This window comes from Cynocephalus volans, chromosome 2 (genome assembly GCF_027409185.1).
Source record: "Cynocephalus volans isolate mCynVol1 chromosome 2, mCynVol1.pri, whole genome shotgun sequence".
Taxonomy (NCBI): domain Eukaryota; kingdom Metazoa; phylum Chordata; class Mammalia; order Dermoptera; family Cynocephalidae; genus Cynocephalus; species Cynocephalus volans.
The window spans coordinates 152,896,393-152,923,248 of NC_084461.1; the positions used below are offsets into that span (position 1 = coordinate 152,896,393).

At 46.2% G+C, this 26,856-nt stretch overlaps 1 protein-coding gene across 1 annotated transcript in view; it reads right to left on the reverse strand.

Moving 5' to 3' along the window:
• Positions 1-26,856, reverse strand: part of STK10 (serine/threonine kinase 10) — a 121,078-nt gene that overhangs the window by 81,206 nt on the left and 13,016 nt on the right. Inside the window, exon 2 of the mRNA XM_063086605.1 lies at positions 19,052-19,216. Within this exon, the coding sequence (XP_062942675.1) occupies positions 19,052-19,216 (165 nt within the window). The remainder of the gene's footprint in view (positions 1-19,051; positions 19,217-26,856) is intronic.

Sequence of the window (26,856 nt, forward strand, 5' to 3'; positions counted from 1 at the left end):
AGGATGCCTAGAATAAAAAACAGGAACAACAATAAGTCTTTGGCGGGGATGTGGAGAAACTGGTACCTTTACACATTGATGGTAGGAATGAGGAATGTAAAATGGTACAGGCACTTTGGAAAATAGTCTGGCAGTACCTCAAAATGTTAAGCATTACCATATGATCCAGTAATTCCACTCCTAGATATATGAGACCCAAGAGAATTTTTTTTAAATGTCCATTTCTAGATTGACTAAGAAAAAAAGATGACAAAATTTTAAAACCAGAAATGAAAGAGAAGACATTACTACCAATTTTACAGAAAGGATCATCAGAGAATACCATGAACCATGAACAACTGTACAGCAAATCTGATAACCTAGCTGAAATGGACAAATTCCTAGAAATATTTGTACCTAACCAAGATGGAATTATGAAGAAACAGAAGATCGAAATAGATATAGCTTGTAAGGAGATTACATCAGTAATTTAAAACCTCCCCAAAAAGAAAAGCCAGTTCTACCAAACATTGAAGGAAGATTTAATGCCAATCCTACTCAAACTCTTCTAAAAAGTTTAAAAAGTATGTCTCAAAAATTGAATACCCCTAAATTATTCTATGATGCCAGAATTACTCTAACACTAAAGCTAGACAAAGACACTACAACAAAAAACAAAAAAACTACAGACCAATATCCTTAAAGAATATTAATGCAAAAATACTCAACAGAATACTAGCAAGTCAAATTCAGCAGCATATTAAAAGTGGAATTACACCATGTCCAAGTGGGATTTATTCCTGGAATGCAAGGATGGTTCAACATATAAAAACTTATTGTAATACACCACATTAACAGAATGAAGGAAAAAAATTACATGCTCATCTCAAATGATGAGAAAAAGCATTTGAGAAAATTAAACACCATTTCATGAAAAACACTCAGGAAACAAAGAACAGAAGAAAACTATCTCAACATAATAAAGGCCATATATGAAAAACCCACAGCTAACATCATACTCAACGGTGAAAGAAAGAAAACTTTCCCTCTCAGATCAGGAACAAGACAAAGATGTCCAATCTTACCACTACTATTCCACATAGTACTGGAAGTTCTAGTCACTGCAATTAGGCACAAAAAAGAAATAAAAAGCATCCACGTTGGAAAGGAGGAGTAAAATTATCTCTGTTCAGACAACATGATCTTATATGGTAGAAAACCCTAAAGATTACACCAGAAAAACAGATAAACAAATTTGCAAGGTTGCAGGATATAAAATCAGCACAGAAAAATCAGTTGCACTAACAATGCACTAAAAAATCTCTATACGCTAACAATGAACAATCCAAAAAAGGAAATTAAGAAAACAATTCCATTTATGATAGCATCAAAAAGAAAAAAATACTTGGGAATTTTTAGATAGTATTCCTAAAAACTTAGAAAGAACAAGCTTAACCAAGAAGGTGAAAGATTTGCATGCTGAAAACTATGAAATGTTGCTAAAAGAACTAAAGATGACACAAATAAATGGAAGGACATCCCAGGTTCATGGATTGGAAGATTTAACATTAAGATGTCAACTCTACCCAAAACGATCTACAGATTCAGTGCAATCCCTATCAAATCCTTATGGTATCTTGTACAGAAATAGAAAAGCCTGTCCTAAAATTCATATGAAAGCTCAAGGGACCCCAAATAGCCAAAACAAACTTGAAAAAGAAGAACAAACCTGAAGATCACACACTTCCTGATTTCAAAACGTACAACAAAGTTACAGTAAGCAATACCGTGTGGTACTGACATAGAGACATACACAGAGACTAACCAAACAGAATAGAGGGCCTAGAAATAAACCCTTGCATACATGGTCAAACGATTTTTGGCAAGGATGCCAAAACCATTCTGTGGGGAAGGAATGGTCTTTTTAACAAATGGGGCTGGGAAAACTGGATATTCAAATGAATGAGAAAGAATTCACCACACACAAAAATCAACTCAAAATGGATTAAAAAGGTAAATGTAAGACCCAAAACCATAACTCCTAGAAGAAAACATAGGGGGAAAGCTTCATGGCATTCGAATGGATATGACACCAAAAGCATAGGCAAAAAACCTAAAAATAAACAAATGGGACTACATCAAACTAAAAAGCTTCTGTACAGCCAAGGAAAAGGTAACCCTACAGAATGGGAGAAACATTGGCTCCTACAACTTAATAGCAATAAAAGCCGATATTCCAATTAAAAAATGGGCTAAGGACTTGAAGAGACATTTCTCCAAAGAAGACACACGAGTGGCCAACTAGTACATGAAAAGATGCTCAACATCACTAAGTCATCAGGGAAATGCAAATAAAAACCAAAATAAGCCATCATCTTACACCTGTTAGAATGGGTATTATCCAAAAGATGACAAGTGTTGGAGAAGATGGGGAGGCAAGGGAACCCCTACACACCATTTGTGGGGAATACACAATGGTGTTGCTACTACAGAAAACAGTATGGAGGCCCCTCAAAAAATTATAATACAGTCCATCAATCCCACTTCTGGGTATCTATCCAAAAGAATTAAAATCAGGACCCCAAAAAGATATCAGCACTTCCATGTTCACTATAGCCCTGTTCATAAAAGCCAAGATGTGAAAACAACCTAAATGTCAATCTGGATAAAGAAAATGTGGTGTGTATATACATATATACACACACACACACACACACACACACACAATGGAATAATAGTGTCTTTATAAGAGAAGGAAATTCTGCAATATGTAACAATATAGATGAACCACAAGAACGTTATGGTAAAAGACATAAATCGCTCACAGAATGACAAATACTGTAGATTTCACTTATATGAAGTATCTAAACAGTCAAATTCACAAAATCAAAAACTGGACAGTGGTTGCCATGGGCTGGGGGCAGGGGAAGTAGGGAGTTACTGATCAATTGGCCTGAAGTTTCAGTTAAGCAAGATGAATAAGCTCTAGAGATCTGCTGTACAACACTGTATCTATAGTCAACAATAATGTATGGTTCACTTAAAATTTTGTTAGGAGTTTAGATCTCATGTTAAGTGTTATCACAATAAAAAAAATTAAAAAAAAAAAAAAAAAGACAATGGGTCTGCTTGAGCTTGGACACAGGTAGCACATTTTGGTAAGGGAGGCACCTGCTTTTTCTCTTTTTCTGGGCCCCTTGTCAGAGGTGTGTCCTCAGCACTCAGGCAATCCTTGTTTCCCTGGCAACCTTGGCCCATACACACACTCAGAGGGTGCCTGATGGAGGACTTTATGCAGTCGGTAGTCACTACAGCTTGCGGTCACTGCCTTCTTCTCTGGCTGGAGGCCAAAGGAAATTAGAAACCTGTGTTTACCACAATTGCCCATCAGTTTAGCTTAAGCACCTGTCACGGTGCAGCATAAGGGCTGGGGCCTTGCTACGTGATCCCAGCAGGCCACATCATCTCTTGGGTCATTCATTCATTCATAAATTTATCAGGCACCTGCCCTGTACCAGGCACTGTTTTAGCCACTGGGAATATTCACAGTCCCTGCCTCCTTGTAGTTCACATTTAGGAAGCCAATACCAATCAGGGTGGTTACCTCCATGCTTTGCACCCAGTGCCCTATCTGCACAGCTCAATTAGGCAGTGATACTCTGCCCCCTTGGCCCAGTATCCTCTCAGAATTACCCTGGGACTGGTTACTATACAAACTTCTTTTGAACTGTGCAAAATATGATCAGTCTGTCACTGTTCAGGACTGACAGAGCCAAAATTTTAAAGTCTCTCTTCTCTCCCAGATCAACCCTTCAGGACTAAACATTGACACCGAGGTGCTATGCTAAGCTAATTTCCGTCCTTCTAAGTAACACACACAAAGAAAATCCCATGTGTGCAGGGATTTCACTTTCATGGTTTCACTTCATGCTCTCAACCTCTCCATAAGGTAGGTGGTTACCAGGTTAGTTAGCCTGGGCCAGCCTCAGTTTCCCCATCCATGACACCTTAACAGAATTTGAGAGCTTACTCTGTGCTAGGCCCCAGGCCAAGTGCTTTGCATGGATTATCTCAGACTCACTACTTGAGGTATGTATCCTAAAAAATGCCTAACTTCATGTTGTTTACTTGTGAGGATTAAATAAAATAATGTATGCAAGGAACTTAGGACATCGTCTGGTACACAGTAAGTAAACGCTCAATGTTACCAATTACTACCAGCATTTGGTGATATTTCGTTCCTATTTTACATACAGAGAAACTGAGGCTCAGAGAGATTAAGGTCACACAAATAATAAGTGGCAGAGCAGGAACCTGAATTGGGACCTATGTGGGTGCCAAGGCTGGACTCTGTTCATCTCCGCAGTAGAAGAGGTCTAGTGAGGGCCCCATCCCCCTCCTCATGCCTCAAAGAGGAAGTCACAGAAAGCTTGAGTCACCGCCCCCGAATGGTGGGAGAAAGGGCCCCTCTGTCTCCTTGCTCCAGCCTTCTCTGGGCCCTACTAGTCAGCACACACATACCAAGTGAGCTTGCTCACCGCACACCCGCAGATAAGAGAGCAAGGATGTCCCAGCCCAGATAAGAGCGGACAACCCACAGGGTTTAGATATTAACTTTTATAGTCCGCAGGCAGCAGGGCCAAGCAGCAGGATTGGGTCAGTTCTGCCACAGCCCCAGCTGTCCCCAGGACACAAGTGACAGCTGACAGTCAGAGGTGAGGCACCAATACCCCAGAGTCCACACAGTGTGAGTGTTACAGGCCTGGGTCCCCTCACCTACCTGGCCTTTCCTTAGGCCGACAGCATGTGCTGGGTACACAAAAGGTGCTCAATAAATAAATGTTGGCAAAACTCCCAAAACTAAAATTAGATAAGCCTCAGCCAGGAGGTTTGGACAAAGTCTGCCCCTATGTGTCTCTGGAGCTGTCATAACCCCTTTCCCACTTTGAAACTCTGTTGTTCTCCAATCTGGAAAATGAGGCTTTCAACATCTGTAAGGCCATTCACAACATGGACATTTTAGGGTTCAAAGTAACTGAAGTCACTTTATCATTAAGAATGCCGCTCATATTTGAAAAAGCCCACTCATATTATCCATTATCAGAGCCTGAGACCTAGTACATGATCAATAAGTGTTGCTGAGTGAATGAATGAATGGATATAAACGAAATATTTATTGGCCTTAAGATGCCCAGAAATCAGGGCAGAACAGCCAAAAGAGACTAACACAGCTGACAGCCAGATTCTGCAAATGAAGCTAGACAAAAACAAGCCAGTCCCTACTTCTATTGCTAACCAAGAGAGCAGAGATGATGCTGCTATTATTGAGCACCTAGTGCATAGCTGGTACTGTGCTAAGCAGTCTGTAAGCATTCCTTTACTTAATCCTATATTTTCCCCTATTTTACAGATGGAGAAACTGAGGTTTGATAGGTAAGGGACTTCCCCAAAACCACTCAGCTCATAAGTGACAGAACCAGCTTATAAACCCAGGTCTGTCTCACTCGAAGAATAAAGACAGCTGAACTGTGCAGTCATGGGCAAGTCCCTTTCCTTCTCTAGCTTGTCTCTTCCTGTGGAAGCAGGGGTGGCTGCTACAGTCAGCCGCCTAGGCCTCCCTGCACTGGGAGACACTATCCCCTGAGCATGGGCGGGGGACCTCCCAGCCTCCTCAACTCCCTATCAATGCAGAAAACAGAAGTTTCTGGTCACTCAACTGAAGCCTGTAGAAGAAAGCCCACGGAGGCAGCCACTAAAAAACACAATGATCGACACAAAAATGTCCCCAGCTTGTCAGCAGCCTGTCCCTGTAGGTGGAGTCCCAGAACCTCCCCACCTCTGAGCTCCAGGCCAAACAATGCGGCCATTAAGTGGGCAGCCCACACCCACAGGCCTCCCAGGAACACTGGGCCTTGTTCCTCCACCCCAGCCCCACCCACCTCATTCACAGAAAGCTCTCTCTCGAGCCTGTGTTAATTGCGCTCCCCCCTCAGGGGAAGGAAGGGCTCCTGGGGCAGAGGGGATGACCTTGGGCTTTCTAAGGGTGTAGGGGTGCTGGTGGCAGTTCTGCCAAGGCAAAGGGGAGGAGCTGGGCCAAGTGAGCCTCTATGTTTGAAGGGGCCCCTTAACTGCAATCTGTGGGGTGGAGATTACCTAGATAATCCCCACCCCATTTCACAGATGAGGAGACTGAGGTGACGCCACACCCAAATGTGCCTGCCCAAGTCCCACAGCATCACTGGGGTGAACTGAGGTGATTCAAATTGAGGGGTACCTAACTCCTTCTTGTACTATCTGGTCAAGAGTTGTGGAGCACTGGCTTTGGGGCCAAAGTCCCCTGAACTTGAGTTGATGCCACCTTCCAGGAAATGCCAAGATCAGAGCTGGGATCTGACTCTGGTCAGATACAAACTGGACTTGCAGCTCTAAGTCAGAGACCAAGGCGGTTCTATGTCAACACAGACATTTTTGATCCATTTGACCGTCTGTCTGTCCAGCCACTATTCCCTAAAGTCAGCTCTGTCAGGGACAGTGCTGGACACAGATAGGAATGAGCCAGGGCCATTCCCCTGCCCTGAGGTAAGTGACCACTGTGGAGGGGTGTCAGGAGAGGGACTCACAAATCCTAAGCCTAAGAGTGAGCAGGGTCCAAGGGAAACAGACAGACTGCGACAGGGCCACGTGGTAGGAGATAGCATTTTCAACTAAGATTATGAAAGGTTTTGTAGCATGTGAATTGGTCCTCAAGGGACAGTTAGGACTTGAAACCAAGGAAGAGGGTGGCAATGTGCAGCTACAGTCACTGCAGGCAGACAGCGCTAGCTGGCCATGGAACCAGTAAGATGGCAGGGGTGGTGTCATGCAGTTCTGCCACCAAGACTCGGGGGGGCAGCCTTCATGTCTTACTACAGCCCAAAGGGCAATCCCAGACTTTCTCAGCTCATTACCTGAGGGACACCAGTCTCCTGAGAACCAAAGCTCCTGAGTGGACTAAGTGAGCCCAACACACCTGGGTTCCAATTCTGGTCTGACACCAATGAACTGAATAACCTTGGGACAAGTAACCTCAGAGATCCGAGGCTCAGTTTGCTCCTCCGTAAAGTAGGGGCAATTGTAGGACTTGGCTCCTAGGTCACATGGGATGATGGGGAAAGCCCACGGCTCGGTACCTGGCATTGGATGAGTGCACCACACCACCAGAGCTATACCCATGAAGGACACTGTAATGACCAGCCACGGGCAGACACAAGCCCCCAGGCTGCTCCATGAGGGTAAAGGGATGGCAGGTGCCGTGGGCAAGTCCATAGCTTCCAAAGGGCAATAAAATGTGAGGCTGCACACACACTGCCCCTAGCTTCCGTTTGTTCACAGCACAGCTCACCACCCAACACACTGTGCCCTTCACAATTTCATCCTGTCTGCTATCCACCTCGCTGCTGCCACCACCTCCTGCAGCATATAAATTTCCTGAGGGCAGGCCTTTGCGTCTGTGCCCCCAGCATCTAACACTGCCTGGCACACAACTGGTGATTGGTAGACGTTTGTTGGTGAATGAGTGAGTGAATGAATCCTGGCTCCCCTGCCTGCCCAAGGGAGGTGGGAGCCCAATCACATGAGATCACAGATGTGCAATGCCAGACACAGGTAAGTGTTGTCATGATGGGGACAGAGACTGCAACAGCTGCAAGTGCTAAAGGTCCCATCAGGGACAACCCAGCCTGCAGCCTCCTGAGAGATCAGTAGGGAGGAGACCAGGGAGGAAGACAGCCCACAGCCCCCGTCCCTCCCTCTGTCTCCACAGTCCCCACCCAGGGCTGCAATTATCTGCTCCCATCAGGGGCTGGGTAGGAGTATAACTCCAGGGAAGCCACCTGGGTGGGGCAGGAGCAGATGGCAGAGCACGTGCCCCTGCAGGGCAGCTGCACTCAGCCCGGCTCACAGATGCCACGTGGAATGTGTAGCCGGAGCTGCTGATCCTTCAAGCCAAATCAAGATGTCTGGATTCTCATATGAAAGTTGCTGACTTAACAAAGGTTCACACTAATTCCAAAACCAAAAAAAGCCTGCCATCCAAGCAGCCTGTGGACCTGGGTCACATGTCCACCGGCAGGTCTAGACCACGAGTGACACACCTGACCTGCTAGCTGGGTGTCCAGCTTGGAGTCACACAGTGAAAGCCACAAGCAGGTGTGGCGCTGTCCTCTTACTCCTGCTATCCACCAGCTGGTTTCTAACTCTGGACACACTGCTGAGAGGTCAGCACCATCACCCCAATGTCCAGATTAGGAGACTGAGGCTCAGAGGCATGAAGAGACGTGTTGGGGTCACACGGAAGAACAGGGGTCAGCCAGATTCCAACCCAGCTCTGTGTGTGATGGGCTGAAGGAAGGAGGGTGTGAATGGAAAGGTAAGGGGGTGAGCGGGCATGTGGGGGCACACAGTAGTGCCCTGGAGGAAATCACCAGCTTACTGACAAGGTCAGATGTCACACTAACCCGGGAGAAAGGGCCCACAAGGAGATGTTTGGGAACTTGGTTTACAAATCTTAGGATGACAAACTCACCCTTGTTCCTGTGAATACAACACAGACACCCCAGCCTGCCCGTTCCATCAGCGCCATTCCAGGCAAAACCCCAACTCATCCCGGCCTGTCCATCTGCAGCTACATAACTTGAGCACCAGGAGGGTCCACTATGTGCAAGGAGCAGCTGGATGGGTCCCTGGCCATAGGCCTCCGCCCCAGCAAGCACTGCTAAAAAAGTGCTGCTGGACAATGGGCCCCTCAAGTTCAAGAGGGGGCTACAGACTGTGTCCTCTGAACTGCTCCCAAAGGTGCCCAGAGCCTGGCACCCAGAGAGGGCACTGCCGGGGCAGAAGAGGAGGCTTTGGAGTCAGGCAGATCTGGGTTGGAACCTGGCTGTGACATCTGGGAAGAGACACTCCACCTCTCTGACCCTTGGTCTTCACATCTGTAAAATGGGGCTGACAACATCTCAGTCCCATAGAATTGGGAGGATTTGGTGAAATACTCACGAAAGAGCCCAGCACAGGCCTAGCACAGAGAAACTTCCAGCAAAAGCTAGCTTTCCCTTTCAGCACGTTGCTGACTCCCCTGCCTCCTCCTCCTGCACCTCCAGGCCAACAAGCCTCAAGCTTTCTCACCTGCTTTCCCTCCCTGAGCCTCAGGGTACCTTGTCTGCAAAATGGGGATGGTAATGTGGTGGTGACACACCTACCTCAAAGGGCTGAACAGTCTGTGCAGACTTTAAAGTGCTGTGCAAAGTGCTGTTTTGGGTGTGTGGGTGTGTGTGTCCCCAAAACTGGGTGGCCCCACAGGCCCAATCCAGAGGGAGAACATGTGTTGGTGAATGTCAGGGAGCCCCAGAAGGACCAGGACCCCAGAGCCCATGTGAAAGGGGTTCTGGCCCACAAAACTGCCAAGAAGGACCGCCCCAAGCCATCCAGGTAGCCACAGGTCCAGAATTCAGAATTGCAGAGCCATGGGCTAGGACAAAATGAGTAGACTTGGTTGAATGACCTCCTTGGGGTCATCCCTTCCAAGCCCTTTGAGTTATGGATCAGGAAGCAGAGAAGAGAAGGTGCTTATCTTGGGTCACACAGTGAGCTGGTCCCAGATGCAGGTGGAATGGGGTCTCCCAACTCCAGTCAGAGGTCCTTCGGCACACCAAGCGACCCCCTAACACACAACAGTGCTGTTAGCTACTCTCTAATGTCACTTGCTCTTTATAGTTCTGGCTTTGTCAAGGCCAGAGATGCAACCTCTGTGGAGACCAAGGGCTGGCCTCCAAGCCCAAGACAACAAGCCACAGAAACCCTGACTGGTGATGTGTGGTCATGTGCGGATATGGGTGGACAGCAGGGCCCTCCTGCCCACACCCACCTCTGTGACCCTGGGCCCTGCACTTCCTCTTTGCAGAATGTTCATTTTGAGACAAGAAGTCACACTCCTTCAGGGTAACCATGGCACCAGCCAACTCCCTCACTGAAAAGTCTTCAGGAGCATCTTGGGCTGGCGGCCCCATAGGAGCTTTGGCTACTCTCAAGGATCAGGACCCCCTGACTCTCTAAGGGCAAGCTCTCACACCCCTCCTCTTTTCTTCTCCTCGATGCACACCTCCCATGGACAGATTTCATGCCAGGACCTGTGCTGGGGACTGTAGAAGGCAGAAAGGGAAGCAGACGCAGGAGGAAGATGACCACTAACACTTCAGAAGGCTTTCTGTGTGCTCAACTCTGTTCTAAAACTTTTCTGTTTCATTAGCTCATTTATTCCTACTATGAAGATCCCCATTTTACAGATTACAAAACTGAGGTACAAGGAGGGAAGGAATCCGCCCAGGTCTCCCAGTCAGTATGTGATAGGAGAGGGATTCAAACCAGCGGACAATTACATTTTTCAAAGCAAAAATCTGGCACCATTTTTGGGTCCCCACCTCTCATTCCCCCAATCATTGCTTCCTGCGCATGCGCACGCGCACGCACACGCACACAGAGACACACACACCGTAACATACATGTCCAGGAAGTTCACAGACCACTCAGAAGCCTATTTTTGAACTCCCTAGGCCAGGAGTCTTGGCTTAAATGCCCACTAGGTCTGGGTAGCTAACTTACGGGGAGAAGCAGGCTATATATATGAAAAAATGTTTCTTGCACACCTTTCTGAGAACACGGTCCTCTTTGTTATCTTTACTGTCCTCAGTTTTGACACAGACATATGATGAGAAATATTCCATTTCCTCTGAATTCTACTATACGAGAGTGCAGGGCACACACCAATGACTAAAAGTCCTCAGCCCCTCCTTATATAACAGGGAGTAATGAGGTCTGAGGCCAATTGGAGAGCACATCCCTGCCTGAGGGGCAACTGCCGCCATGCAGAAACATCTCCACATTGTTCAAGAAAAGTCAGAAGGCCAGGATTGTATATGAAATCTTCTGACAAAATGCTAGCAGCACATTTCTAAAAACATCATGCATTCCAAATGAAATGTGTCTGCAGGCCCGATCTGGCCTGAGATCACCAGTTTGTGACCTTGTGCTAAGGATTCACACACACAGGTGGGGGGCCATGGCTCACAGCCTGTCTGGCATGGTAGACACCCTGCCACCCCCAACAGCAAGAGGTGTGAGTGGTAGAGACCAGCGATTCTCAAGTAGAGGCGATTTGCCTCCCAGGGGACATTTGGCAACATCTGAAGACATTTTTGGTTGTCACAACTAGGGTGAAAAGTAGTATTGGCATCTCACGGGTAGAGGCCAGAGATACTGCTGAACTCCTAGGATACACAGGACAGCCCCCGCAACAAAGAATCATCCCACCCAAAGTGTCCACAGTGCCAGGGTTGAGAAACCCTGGTATAGACTAGAGCCTGGAAGACTTAGAAGGTGCTCTGGGAGCCACTGCAAGAGTGCGGGCTAGGCAGGGGCTTGTCACCCCAACTTAGAGCAGCTGCTATTTTCTCTGTTGCCCACAAAGACTTCTGTGGAGATTCAGTAGAAGAGGATTCCACTGCAAAAAGTTGGAAAATCCCAGGTGTAAACAGTGAGTTGAGAAGTGAGCTATATGGCCTCTGGGTCAGGAGACATGGGTCTAAGCCCAGACACTGTCCACCACCCTGAGTGACCCTGGACAAGTGACCTTCACCACCTTCAAGAGGACCATCCCCAACTGCTGACACTGCTGACTTTGTGCAGCTGGGCCTGGCCCAAATGCCCCCACCATAAAAGCACCCCAGGAATGTCCCCAGGTGGAGGCCCTAAGATAAAGAGGTGAGTTTGGGAGCAGCACAGCACCAAGGGGCAAAAGCAGTCCCTCCTCAGTTCCTCTCCACCCTTCAAGCCCAGTCAGTGCTAATGCACTAAAGAATCTCGTTGTGAAAGGCCGTGCCCAGGCTGAAGGCTTTGGCAGGCAAAGGGATCAGGTTAGAAGTCAACAGAATTGGTTTATTTTCTTTTATTTCTATTTACAGCAAGTGGGTCCTAGTTTTCCATTTAGGATACGGAGATGAAGGTTTCTTTTAAAATAAATGTACTTAGGCTGGCCAGTTAGGTTGGTTGGTTAGAGCATGGTGCTGATAATGCTGAGGTACAGGGTCAATCCTTATACCAGCCATCCGCCAAAAAAAAAAGTAATAAGATAAATGTATTTAATTTCTAAAAAATGAATTACCTTAAAAAAATTAACTATTAAGGAGGTCACAGAATGAATGAGGTTGGGAGAGGCAGCCCTGCCAATAGGGTCTTATAAAGCATGTTGTTGCCAATATTTAGCAGAAAGAACAAGTTCATACTGGGAGTAAACCCAGGAAGACTCCAAGGTTGCAAGGGGCCTTCCGTGCCAAGCAGAGGAGTCATTACTTTGGTAGTCAGCAGGGAGATTCCTAAGCAGATAAACTTGATGCAAAAAAACTTCTCATCAGAGGAAACGGGGCAGAGGCACTTTTGAACTTGACCTGTGTCGGGTCTTCAGGGCAGGCTGGGGGTGGCCAGGCCTGCTGTGCACACACATGACAGACCTTTCTTCACTCTGAGCTGATGTCCTCACCTGCCCTGACATCTCCTTTCATTACAGGTAGGGGTGTGTGTGTGTGTGTGTGTTCACAGCAAAGCCTCAGAAAGCTTCACCAGTTGAAACGCAGAGAAACCGGGAGAAGGGGCAGCAGGAAACTCAGGGGTTATAGGGGCTGTGAGAATGGAGAGAATGACCTGGGGGAAGACAGGAGAGAGGGGCAATGGCATCACTCAGCAGCCATTCTGCACAAGGCACCGCTGCCTGTACCCAGTCTACACGGCTCACTTGATCCTCACAGTGATCCGATGGGCTAGGTTTTATTATCAGCATCGCCATTTGAGAGATAAAGAAAGACTCAGAGATTAGCTAAAATCCCAGTTGGTGCCAAAAAACAAGGCCCAGTTTGTCATAGACTAATGAAACTTGTAGCCGAGGAACAGGGCAGTACACCCTGCTTACAACCCCCCTGAGGCTTCCCAACACCTACAGTACGACCACAACCCCCACCTCCCTGACCCCATCTCCTACTACTCCTACCCAACCCAGCGACGGGGCCTCCTCACTGTCTTTGAACGCAGGAAGCATGCTCACCTCAGGGTCTTTGCACCTACTGTTTCCCCAGCTCCTTCTCAAACCTCATCTCCTCAGGGAGGCTCCTCCTGACCATGCACCGAGGGTGGCTTGCCCCGTCCCTGGACCACACCTCTCAATTTTATATCCATCATGGTTCTTATCATTACCTGAGTTATGTGTTTATGTTCTTATTAGCTGTCTCCCCCTCCGAGACTGGAAGCTCCATGAGGATGAGGGCTGTTTCTCTCTCTTTCACTACTGAATCCCCAGCCCTTAAAACAGGGCCTGGCACATAACACGTGCTCAGCAGTTTGTGCTCAAGGCCACGAACAATCTGGCCTCATTTCACATTACTGTCTAGTCTTCCACAGGCTCCTGCCTCCGGGCCTCTGTGCTTCCTGTTCCTTCTACCCAGCACCTCCCCAAATATTTGGAGATCTGCTTCCATCTTGTCTTTTGGGACTCAGCAAAAACATCACCTCATGAGAGAGGCTTTCCCAGGGCATCCTAATTAAAGCACCTGCTCCTGACCCCACCCCTGGAATGTCTATCGCACGTCTCATGGATTTTTCTTCCACACATTTATCACTTGCTCAAGTCCTCTCATTTACTTCTTTATTTGCTTTCATAATGTCTGTTTCCACCACTAGCCCAGTGAGGCCAGGGATATTCCCAACTCTGTGTTAGCGACATCACATTGGTAGTTTGAAATCAAACCACAGTGGGAATATTTACACTGTAGAAATGGGCAAATGCTAGCCAGACAGTGGAACCAACCTAAACATCCATTGATGGATGACTGGATAAGGAAAATGTGGTATATTTATACAATAGAACAGTACTCAGCCATAAAAAAGAATGAAATTCTGCCATTCACAGCAATGTGGATGAGTCTGGAGAAAATCATGTTAAGTGAAACAGCCCAGGAGTAGAAAGAGAAATACTGCATGTCCTCACTCATAAATTGGAGATGAATTTATAAATAAACAAATAAACAATAAAGAAAGAGAGAGAAAGAAACAACAATCAACAATACATTGAACTCTTAGAAGGAGAGAACTTAACTGTGTTTATAGAAGCAGCAAGGGGGAGAGGGGGGAGAGTTAATGAGAAGTTGGTTAATGGACACAAAGAATGGTCACGTATTGTAATGATGGATAAGCTAACTATCCTGATTTGACCATCACACATTGTAAACAACTACTGATAGTCAACTTTGTGCCCCACGAATATGTATAATAAAAAGTAAATTTTAAAAAAAAAGAAAGAAAGAAATGGGCAATTGCTATAAACCAAGGCTTTTCTTTCCAGAGAGCCAATCCTTAAGCATGTACCAGCACGTCACACTCTCTTGCTCCCACAATACATGTTGGGAAAGAGACCCGACCCTTGAAAGACTTTCCCAGAGACTGAAATCTGGCTCAGGGCTGGGATGGGAAGTGGTAGCTTATAAACCAGAGGGAAACCATGAGGTCAGCCCAGGGTTTCCCACCTCTCTCCTACTGGGTGTAACGTAGAGCTGCGTTGTCTACACTGTCCAATGCAGTAGCCACTAACCACACACATGGCTATTTAGCACTTGAAAGTGGCTAGCGTGGGACTAAATGTATCATTTTATTCTCCTCTAATTAATTTAAATGTTAAGACTGACATTAGATTCAGTTACTGAGAAACGTTTAAGAATGGAACAACTTGGGGTTGTGAATCTACTTTTGCAACTGTAAATTTTATGACATCTAAATACAGACCAAGGATTTCTAATGAAAATCCAGCTTCTGAATTGAGATGTGCTGTAATTGTAAAACAGACACTGGCTTGAAGGGCTTAGAATTTTTTAAAAAGCTCATTTTAATTTTTATATTGATTATATGTCAAAATGATCATATATTTATGTACTATGTTAAGTAAGTTATACTACTTAAACTTTTCATCTGTTTCTTTTTCTCTTTTTGATGTGACTATTAGATATCTAAAATGATGTACACAGCTCACATTGTGTTTCTATTACACAGTGCTATCTAGAGCACTTTGGGTTGCTTTTTTTGCCCACTCGCACCATTTGATATTCAAAAGCAGAAGTGGGATAAGAAACCCCTTGAAGGATTTTGCTAAGATTACAAATTCTGGAAGAAAATGAGGTCACCTTGTCAGACTGCGCACGGCGTGTTTGGTGAATGACCTCCACCCCAAAAGCGTGTTTGGTGAATGACCTCCACCCCACCCAAGGGGAAAGCCTGTCCCTGGCTGCCATGGCTGGAGAAGCGGCTTGGGACACTGGCGAAAGCCAATTTCTCATCCCAAAGCCCCTGAAGCAGACCCCAGGTGCAGGACTGATTTTGTCAGACACCCACATAAAAAAGCTGGCTCCTGGGGTCATCCAGAAGGCCTGCGCATGGCCACAGACCAGCCTGAGAAACATCACACAGAAGGAAAGACAGAAAGGCTGGTGCCCCCTTCAACCCTGCATCTCAGAACCACGGGACTCCCCCCTGCAGGCTTTCACACAAGCTGGTCCTTCTACTCAGACTACCCCTCCTTCTCTTATCCCTCTGAAGGACCCCTGTGCATCCTGCAAGATCCAGTTCAAATGTCCCTTCCTCTGAAACCTTGCCTGACCAGATGATGTTCCACATCACATCCTTGGGCTTCTGTCCTAGTCTATACTTACCACTTCCTGATCGGCCCCAATGCTTTCCCTCTTGACTCCTCAAACCTGACTTCTTTCTAAAACACAGAATATGTGTTTCTCCCCTGCAGAAAACTGCCACTGTGTCCCCATTACCTAAAACAGTGGTTCTTAAAAGAGCATCAGAGTCACTGAGAAGGTGCCTTAACATACAGATGACTGGGCCTCACCCCAGAGTTTGTGATCCAGTAGGTCTCTGGTGGGGCCTGAGAATCTACATGTCTAACAAGGTCCCAGCTGGCGCCAATGCTGCTGGTCCCAGGGCTGTACTTTAAGAACCACTGATCTAAAACAGCAAGTGCAAACTCTTCACCTTGGTGTTGAAGGCCTTCCACAATGTGGCCTTCAATTACTTTACTGACTGATCTTTCACCAGGGGCTGCCACATTCCTAGTCTAGCCTAGTCCAGCTACACATGCCAAGTTTTCATGCCTCCAAACCATCGCCCATGTGTCCCTTCCACCTGACATCCTTTCCCCTCTTCATCTACCCAGTTCTAGTGCCACCTGCCTTCATCTCACAATGTCTAAAATTCAGTCCTCAAAAATTAGGAGACAGCACCTTTAAGAATCTACAAAGTAACAAATGCAGGCTGTAGGGGCGGCTAGAAAAGAGGAGGGTGAGAAATGGTTTGGGCCATAGCAGCAGCCCTGGATAAGAAGATAAAATGACAACTTTGGGACAGAAAGTTCTGGTGTATCTATTTAAACAACTGCATGACAGTCACAATCCAGTTAAGAATTGTTCTTTTTTCCCATGTGGTTTTCTAGCTCTGCCATTTTCTAGCTGCCTGGCCTGGGAGGCAACTTACTTTAACTTCTTTGTTTCTCATTTTCTTCTGTAAAATGGGATAAAGCAACAACCTTACAGAATGAAGATTAAATGACATAATGCAAGTAAAACTCACAGCAAAAGGCCTAGCACACAGCAAGCCCTCAATAAATGCTGGTGACTACTGGTATTATCTTTGGACCTGAGAAAGTAATGAACTTGGTACCCAGCCACAATCAATAATGGGCATAGACACGTAATCAATATTTTTCTTAATGGGCACATAATCTGCAGCCCAACAAATGTTGTATAAATGGATAGGAGGATGGATGGACAGACAAATGGATGGATGGAGTGGTGGGTGGCTCAATGGAGAGCTGCTTTGGTTAATACCAGAAGGGGCTCTATGAGGCCGGTTTGGCAACAGCCAATTTAAAACCTTTAAAAAACAAGTAAAGAGGTTCTCAGACAAAAACACAAAAAATTCAAAGATGTCCATCATAGAGCTGTTTATAACATCAAAAAGAAAAAGAAAAAAGGAAGCAGCCTAAACACCCAACAGTACAGAATGGTACAGTCAGAAGATGAACTTCTTTGGTAGAATAAAAACATGAAGATACAAGTGTTTCCTACTGACATGAAAAGATGTTCTTAATATGTCTTAAATTAAAAGAGTAAATGGTAAAGTAACAGGTATGGAGTTCACCTTTTTCTAAAACTGTGCACTTATACAGAAAAAGTCTAGAAAAATATATTCCAAATGTTATCAGTGGTTATCTCTGGTGTAAAACTTTGGATGGTTTTCATCTTTTTTCTTTTCCTTTTGCATGCATTCACATTCTTCTCTTGACAGCCATATATATATTTGTCCAATTTCTTAAAAGAAAAAACTTTTTAAAAAGCAGCTCTGTGAATTAGGACAGAGGAAACACAAAGTCTCAGCTTCCTCAGCCTCAGCTGTGTGGCCATGAGTGAGGGTGCTGCCCTCTCTGTGCCTATGTTCCCTCCTTTGGAAAGGGGTGACCCCATATTGCCTAAGAGGCTCCCCAAAGAGATACTCAAAGAGGAACAGAAAGTTGGCCTGCATCCTGGGCAGCCAATTTCAGTGGACAGAGCTCTAAGTGGGTCTAGGAGAGCCAAGTTCCCACCTCCACAACCACGGGCTTCCTTTGCTGGGCTGCAGTTTTATAGTCTATGAAACGAGAGGAATAAACAGGGGTTTCTAGACTGTCCTTTGATTTTCTTAAGCAGCAGGATTCTTTTCTCAAAGGAAACACAGATTTCTCCGTTCAGCGTCAGTAATTTTGTTCCTAAAAATCAGGCATTCTGTGCAAAAAAAAAAAGCCAGAACTCTAGATCCGATTATTTCAAGTGGGAAAAATTATACAGTGTTTTATGCCAACTCCAAGCTCCCCGGCAATTTATTAAAATATAACTAAAACACAGTAAAAATGTCTCTATACATAAACTACCATAACAGTATGGACAATGCTTAAAACATCCCTTCCTGATCACTGAATAATTATTAGCCACCATTAATAACCGTTACTGTGTGCAGTAATACGACCTTGGGCTCTCAGCTTCAGCAACATCTGAGATGCCCCCTGATGACCCTCAATCTCCTTTTCTAAACATCTGCATGTGATTCTGATCGTCTTCCAATTGCATCTAGAACTCACGCAAGACTTTTCCTGCACACCCTTTTATTACAAATGCCATACTGAGTTTTAGGGACATAAATATAACATTTTACATACAAAACATGGGCTGAAAAAAAGTTTGGAGAGGTTTATGTTCTACGAAGTTTGGGTTTTATGAACAAAAGACATTAATACTAAGAGAACGTCAATGGGGGAGACATTCTGCAGGCAGGCTTGTCCTGTGAAAACCAGGGGCCCTACAGAATTCCTCTGTAGATATTAAGGAGTGACTCTGAGTTTGGAAGGCCCCCCATGAAGCTGCATCTGCGCTGTGCACATCCAAGCACGAAGATACTGATGGAGAATGGGGGGCTGCTAAAGGGTCCCCTTCTTCAGTGCAGCCATCAAAAGGCATCCCCATGTAGCAGCCACAACAGTGGTAGAAGAGGTGCTACTACTACAAATCAAGAAACAGCCAATACTTACTGAGCTCTTACATGTGCTAAGCAGTCTTCTAAGCACCCATCATAAATTAACTCATTTAATCCCCATAACAACTCTATGAGCTAGGTACCATTTGTCCCCAGCTTACAGATGGAAAAACCGAGGCATGGAGAGGCTAAGAACTTGTCTGGGGTTAACCAGCTTATTATAGGTAGCAGTGCTGGGATTTGAGGCCAGTTAGCAGAGCTTTAGAGTTCCTTCCTGCGGTAAGGGCAGGGGACTCTGTACCCTGCTACTTCCCCTTCTCCTTGCACTTGCCCTCAAAGCAGATGCTGAGAAAGAGCTGAAGACCTAGGACCAGGCTAGCTTGGGAGCAGCAGGCCATGGGGGCCATGTGGGGGCAGGCGGGGGCAGCACCCTTACCCACAGCTTCCCGTCATGGTAGTAGGCTCCCAGCAGCTTCACGATGTAGGGGTGATCACAGGTGGCCAGGATCTCAATCTCTACGATGTAGTCCTCCAGCTCCTCCTCACTCTTGGTCTCAATGACTTTGGCCGCGGCCAGGTCACCTGTCTCCTTATTCTTGGCCTGTAAAGGGGAGACACAGAAAGGTCAACAAGGCACCCTCAGCAGGAAACTGACCCCTGGAGGCCAGCCCAGAGGGCCTTGCCCAAGTGTGAAAACAGAGGCCGGATGTCTAGATGGGGACTGAAATGCCGAACCGGAACATACATTGTTCTTGACTTGGACCAGTGCAGCACATCATGTCGGCCCAAAGGGACGCACACGAGAAACGGTGTTCTGTGTAGAATAGTAATAATAAGTACAGTACACCTACCCTACAGAACAAACACAAATGCAAGCACGGGGCAGCTCTGCAAATAGAACACAGAAAGATCACTGAGTTGTTCAGCAAAAAGTCTGCTGAACAATAAAAGCAGCACAATACTTTCTATATAAAAAAGTGGAAAACTACGCGTTCCTACATGCTCACAGGTGTCTGTAAATGCATAGAGAACTCAGGAAAGATACTGCCTGACAGCAGACTGGGGAGGGGCTTGAAATGGGGGGGGCATTCACAGGGCACTTTCACTCTCTCCGTATTGCTTAAAAAGTGTAATAGGAATGTTTCATGCATTTGTTTGCATCATTTCACATTCATGAGAAGTAGAATGAAAAAGGGTTTTAAGTAAGTGGCACCAATTACAGCAGAATTCCTTCCTTAGATGCATGGCACCTGGGCAAAACAACTGTTTCTTATTGGATGAAAAGAGAATGCGAAAACTTCACACCAACTAGGATGGCTATAATCAAAAAACAAAAAATAAGTGTTGGCGTGGATGTGGAGAAATTAGAACCCTAGTGTGTTTCTGCTGACAATGTAAAATGGTGCAGCCACCACAGAAAACATTTTGGCGGTTTCTCATAAGGTTAAACATAGACCTACAATGTGACCTAGCAATTCCACTCACAGGTATATTCCCAAAAGAATTGAAAGCAGAGACTACTGCAGATACTTGTGCAACAATGTTCATAGCAGCTTTATTCACAGTAGACAAGGGGCAGAAACAACCCAAGTGCCCACCAGCAGATGAATGGGTAAATAAAGTGTGGTATAGGAGGATGGATGGACAGCCATAAAAAGGAAGGAAATTCTGACACATGCTATGACATGGGTGGACCTTGAAGACATTATGTTATGTGAAATAAGCCAGTCACAAAAGGACAAATATTGTATGATTACATTTATATAAGGTCCCTAAAAGAGTCAAATTCATAGAAACAGAAAGTAGAATAGAGGTTATCAGGGGCCGGAAGAGGGGAGCATTAGGGAGTTATTGTTAGTGGGTACAGAGTTTTTGTTGGGGATGATGAAAAAATGTGGGGTATAGAAAGATAGTGGTGATGATTAATAACTTGTGAACTTATTTAATGCCACCAAATTGTACACTTACCAATGCATAAAATGATAAATATTATGTTATGTATATTTGATCACAATTCAAAAAAGAGAGTGAAACAACCATGTAAATGGTGCAAGCAATCCCACCCCATTTCACACCATGAGCTGGTGTCCAGAAAATGGGAGACAGGACCCGCAGCTGCCTTAGGTGGTCCTGCGAGCCTTAGGGGATGCTGCTGTGAACATCTCACCCACCGTGCTGCAAGGGATTCTAGTGTTGAAAAAGGACACACTTTCCTATAATAGGGCCCCTAAAAGCCAGCTGCTCATCTGGAGGCTTTGAACAGCAATCTACTGCAAAGCACAGGGGAAATGTGTTTTGCTGGACTCAGTGAGCAACACAGTTTTGGTCTCCCCAGCCAGCCTGAGGTCTACCCGATCTAGAGACTCTCTACTCAGAGTAAGGAGACAATGTACTTACGATGGAGTGTGGAACTGGGAGAGGACCCCTAACCCTGCCATGGAGCCTTCTGGAAGGAAGTGCTTTGGCGGTGATGCAAACGGGTAATTTTTATGTTCATTTGTTTTTTGTACTTTTATTCTCAGTTTAGGTAAACATTTCATTAACTGAGCTGCAAAGTCCCCAGGGTCCCATGCAGTGATAACAACAACAGTTTCACATTGACCAAGGGCACACTCTGCATGGTGCACTGCTCTGCACTTCTTATATGCGCTAACTCATTTATCTCCTTGACCATCCTATGGTATCAGTGCTATTATTATCTCATGTACAGACAAGGAGACCAAGGCAGAGCCCCCCAAAGAGTGAGGAGGCAGAGTGGATTTGGAATGCTGCCGGTACACATTTCTCTCCCATCAAAGTCCCTTCCAAGCCAGTATGAAACCTCCTGCATCCAGCTCAGGAGCCCAGTTCAGGGAAGGAAATTTCATGTGGGGCCATTCCCCAGAGCCAGTCCTTGTCCTAGAATTTATCTGCTCACTGGGCCCTACCCCTGTGGGCTCCTCTGCCCCTACACTCAGTTTCGACAGTGTGTTCAGAACCTGCCTTAGAAACTCATCAATTAAGCAACCAGGTGCTTCTATGGCGCGTTCACTCTCTCTCTCTCTCACGCACATACTCTCTCTCTCTCAACTGACTGTGTACCTGCCTTTTCATTTCTTGTAAAGCTGATTTTTTTTTTTTTTTATGTCCCCACGAGAGGATCAGCAAAGAATCCTTTCACTTCCGTACAACACTCCTCCTCCTTCCCACACCCAGAAGAGCAGTGAGGCCAGCTCTGCTCCTTTACAGAAAAGAAGGTTGAGGTCTTAGAGGGTGGCCAGAGCTAGGGCCAGGTGACAAAGGCAACCAACTTGACCACACTAAGCTGGGCAAAGACCACCCCTTTAATCATTCAACTTTAACTCCTGAGAGCAGGTGAAGGCTGCATGTCACCGTTTCCTGGGTTTCCTGAAAATGATGTTTTCTCCTAAAGGAGGAGGAGACTCAGGCAGGAACTATTTTCCAGGAGCACACAAAACCTGCCTTGCCTGCCAGCCTGAAAGGCAGCATTGACCACAGGGCCAGCCCCCAGCCGGGCGCCAGAGTCAACATGAGGAACACCCATTGCCCAGCACCTCGTTCAGATTTCACAGACACCAGAGCCTGCCAGAGAGGGGTTGGTAGAAACTGTGGACTATAAAGTGACTTGGTCAAAATTAAATTCTTTAAAAGCCTGGTTGAGAGGGCAATCCATCACTTTGAGGCCACAGAGGATGTAATAATGGCTAATGATAAAAACAGCTACACTGACTAAGCACTAGCTGTGTGCCAGGACACGCCTTAAATGGAATTTCTCACTTCATCCTCAATTCAGCGCTCGAAGACAACTATTATCAGTACCAGTTGACAGATGAGGAAACTAAGATTTAGACAGACTGGATGATTTGCCTCTGGTCACACAACATAATGAGGAATGGGGGAGGTGGGTGGACAGTGAAGGCTGGATCCAAATGCAAGCCTGCCTAGCTCAGAGCCTGAGCTCCAAATCACTTCCCAAGACTTTTTGGCAAGTGCCCAGGGTTCCCTGCTCTATCTCCCTTTGCTAAAGATAAACAGCAACCACAGCCAATAGTAACACACACAGGAGTGCTCAGACTACCAGAATTTAATCCACCCACAAGCCATTAAGGAAGGCATTAGCCATTGTGCCCATTTCCCAGACAAGCAGACTGAGGCTTGGAGAGGTATCAGGACCCAACTGGGATTGTGGGCTATGGGGGTCTCCCAAGTCCCAGTCTAGCATTCTCTTCAGTATACTGTACTGCCAGGAAGCAGCTTATGCCCTATTCATTCATCCATTCTACCATTGTTTACTGAGCCCTAATAAAGAGTGAGGCACTTTTCTAATGAACAAGTCAAACAGTTTCTGCCTAAGAAGGAGAATGTGCATGTAGGAATCATAGCCCTCCATAACATAATTCACTCTTCCCCAAATTTTTTCAGCAGAGCCAACCTGCCCTCATTCCCAGTCCCTAAGCTGCAATGGAGCTGATTCCATCACCACATCTATTAGTGGGTTGGTGACTCATCCTGGCCAATCAGAACACTGCCGGCCACTGTGATTGGCTCAGGAATAGGCATGTGATCGAGTCAGCCAATGAAGTGCAACCTCAGAACAACTGCTGAGACAGCTGAGATCACTGCAAGTCCTCCTTTACTTCTAGCCTCCAGCCCCGACCATTTTGTCCTTGAGAGGAGCCTGAAAATGAAACTAGGTCCAAGGCACTAGAGCTGAGAGAAGGCACTAGAACACCCTTTGATCCCCTCAATTAATTTTTACAACAACTCTTTCTCTATTAAGAGCCCTATCTTATGCATAAGAAAACTGAGTCTCAGAGAGGTAAAGTCACTTGCTCAAGGCCACACAGCAGGTACATAACAGAGCTAGGCGTTGAATTCAGGCATGTGTGGTTTCAAAGTCCATGTACCTGGACCAATCTGCCAGAGGTGCCTGTACATTCTGCAAAAGTCCTGTCTGGGCCTCAGTTTCCCCTCTGTACAGTAAGAGGGTGGAGAAATTGTGCCCACGCTCTCTCCGTGCTCTGATAGGCCACCTTGGGGAGTGGGTGGGTCTTGGAAAGCTAAAGGTGGTCCGAGTAGATGGGGCAAACGTGGGAGTTGACAAGGAAGAAGTTGCATAAAGAACAAGTGGCTATCTGCGGCTTCTGACGTCCATCTCTCCCACCAGCTGAGGCAAGGCTGGGGTCCAGCGAAGGGTGAGGGGGTCCCCGGCCTGGCCCTCAATGGCTAGCCAGCAGTGACTAACGCCTCAGCCCACACACTTGAGAGCAGACACACAGTGGCCACTTGTGTTCTCTGGCCCAGGCACCTCTGTGGGAACAATCCTCCTCCTTGTGCCGGCGTGGGGCCCAGCCTGCAGGAGGTGGGGACAACCCTCCCAGCCAGGAGCCCTGCCCCAGCCAAGGGGCTCAGCCAGTCCAGTTTGGGACTGGGGGCTTCCTGAGAATCAGCCACATGGAGGCCAGCCGGGAAATAGCTGATATCACAGAGAAAACTTTGGGAACCAGAGAGAGCTTTAGCCACTGCTCCTAAACTCCAACTCCCTAATCTCCACTCTGCAGCTGAGGAAATCTGAGTCCACAAAGGTGATGAAGACACCAGGTCCAATTTGTGACACCTGTCTCATCTGTGAAACAGGAGCACCTGCCTCAAGAAGAGTAAATGAGAACACAAGAGCAAAGGAGCAAGAGGAGATTGTTCGGGCTGGCACCCCTAACTTCAGGCCTGGGAGCCAGCAGAGCTGCCTAGAAATGAATCCAGGGGGTGGGGGGCAGTAGGGGACCTGGCCAGCATCCATTCCCCCTGTGGATTCAAAACTCTCATTTCCTTTGGGAACCGCCTCTTCCTTACTCTCAGTCCAGGGGATTCATGAGGAGCTGACCCCACCTTGGCCCAGGCTCACATCCCAGGTCCAACCAATCAGTGCTGAACCTTGTTATAGTCACTGCTTCAAAGGTGAGCATGTGACCCACCTGGGTGTTTTTTGTTTGGTTTTGTTTTTTATATTTTTTGCTAATGTTACCAGGAAAGCAGCCTTTTCTTTCTCTGGGGTTGCTAAACTGGTAGAATGGAAGGCTGGAGGGTCTTATAAGCTATCTTTCCACTCTTTCAGAGAACCTGCCTGAATATGAGGCCAAGTGGAAGGATGCGGGGCCTGCAAATGAAAGAGGGCAGAGTGCTAAGATTCTGTGAAGCACCTGGAGCCAGCTGTTCCTGAAGGCAGATCTACCCTTACACTTTTCAGTTATGTGAGCCAGTAAAGTCCCTTTTGGACTCCTGTCATTTGCCACCAGAGAATAAATGAGTTCCCCATCTCTGGAGGTGTTTTCATCTATAAAAGTATTTCACCATGCAATGCATGTGTAACAAGGGCCACCTTCATTCCCAAACCCACCATGACCAACAAGTCATGGAGAAGCTGATTGATAATCTAGGGTCTGGGGACTAGGTGGGAAATGTGGTGACTAATGGGACCACAAACAAACAGAAACCATGGAATTCTTCTGCCACAAGATCTTCCTCCAAAAAAGTGGAGAGGATTATTTTACGCTTATTAAATTAGCAAAAAACAAGCAATAACGATAACCCTGGTGCTGGTAACAACGTGGTAAAATGGGTATTCTCATTACTGACAAGAATGTAAACTGATTCAATCTTTTAGAGATAACAGTTAGCAATAGGTTTTAAGAGCTTTGAAAATACCTTTTAAGCCTATTATCCCTTATTTCTGAGGATTTAAGGCCAGAAAATAGTTCAAAAAAAGGACAACAAAAGAAAAAGATCATGTTCACATTAGTCCATAACAACGGAAAAAAGATGGAAATAACCTGAATGTTTAGTGTTAAGACAATAGTTAACTTAAGCAATCTTTTAAAATAGTAAATAGGAAGACAATATAGTGGAAAAAAATACTAAAGCCATAATAAGTAACAAAGCAGAATAAAATAACTGTAGCTAAGCCACAATTTTCCTTTGGGAAAACTCTATGAGCCTACAGACAGGGACAAGCTAAAAGAGTGCAACAAAAGCAAGCGGCTTATAAGGGCTATTTTCACCCAAGGACATCTGGCAATTATTCATAGGGATCCCAGCAAGGACAGACTGGGGTTGGTACAAAGGAGACTCCAGCATAGAAAGCAACCTCTTCATCCTGACCATGTCTTAAATATGTCAGAAATGGGCACCTTTGTCCTCTCAGGAACCCACCTGAGCTGTGCTGCTCAATATGGTAGCTACTAGCCACATGTGGCTATTTAAACTAACAGAAAAGAAATGAAATTAAAAGTTTAGTTCTTCGGTTGCATTAGCCTCATTTCAAGTGCTTAATAGCCACGTTGTGGCTGCCATACTGAATAGAGCAGACACAGCATTTCCATCAATATTGCAGAAAGTTCCTATGGACAGCTCTGCACTCGAGGCTTTAAACCCTAGCCCTCTGGCAGAAAATACCCCCTCACACAGGTGAAGAAGCATCCAGTACTCATTCCAATGTCCCAGACCCAGCCTCAGATACATGTATCTCTTTTTCTAGGAGGAAAAACAGGGGCCAAGTGCAGAGAGTGGGTAGAGGAAGCCCACCAGGTGATCATTTGCTAGTGAGGTCTCCTAACAACTTGTCTGGGCAGCAGGGTGAGGGGGAAGGCTCCCAGCTGACCTGTCAGAGGAAAAGCCTGGGTGTGTGCGTCACACCCAAAGAATGGGTGGTCAAGGCTAAAGGTTTCTATTTTTCCCATCCTCTTTATTCTGAACACTGTGCCAGGCCTGTGTCAAACATGGTTCAGGCCACTGGAACCAAAGCAGGGTCTGTGTCTCACAATGTCCAGCTGCGGTGTCCCCGCCTGAACACATTTAATCTTTGCATGGTGATGATTCGCCAATTGCAGGAAGGCTTCAATTCCACTAAGGAGAGGAAATCTGACCCCGGAGGAAACCGGGGTCACAGAAGAACTGGCTACATGTAGGGGAAGTTCAAGGAGGGTGGTGTGAGGGCGGCAGACACAGAGCCTGGATAGGCAGCCGATGTGAGCTTGGGTTCAGTGCACACTAAGGCCCTTGGCTGGCAGGAAGAGTCAGTCAAGAAGAAGAGCTGTGTGCACCTCAGGCCTGGCCTTTGGAGGCAGGGGTCCTCGTGGGCCACAGGATTAAGAAGGCCTGCCGAAGTCTCTGTGGTCTCTTGAGGCAGGACAACGAGCACCCTGCCCTTATCCAGCACAGGAACTGCCACATCATTTTACTGAAGAG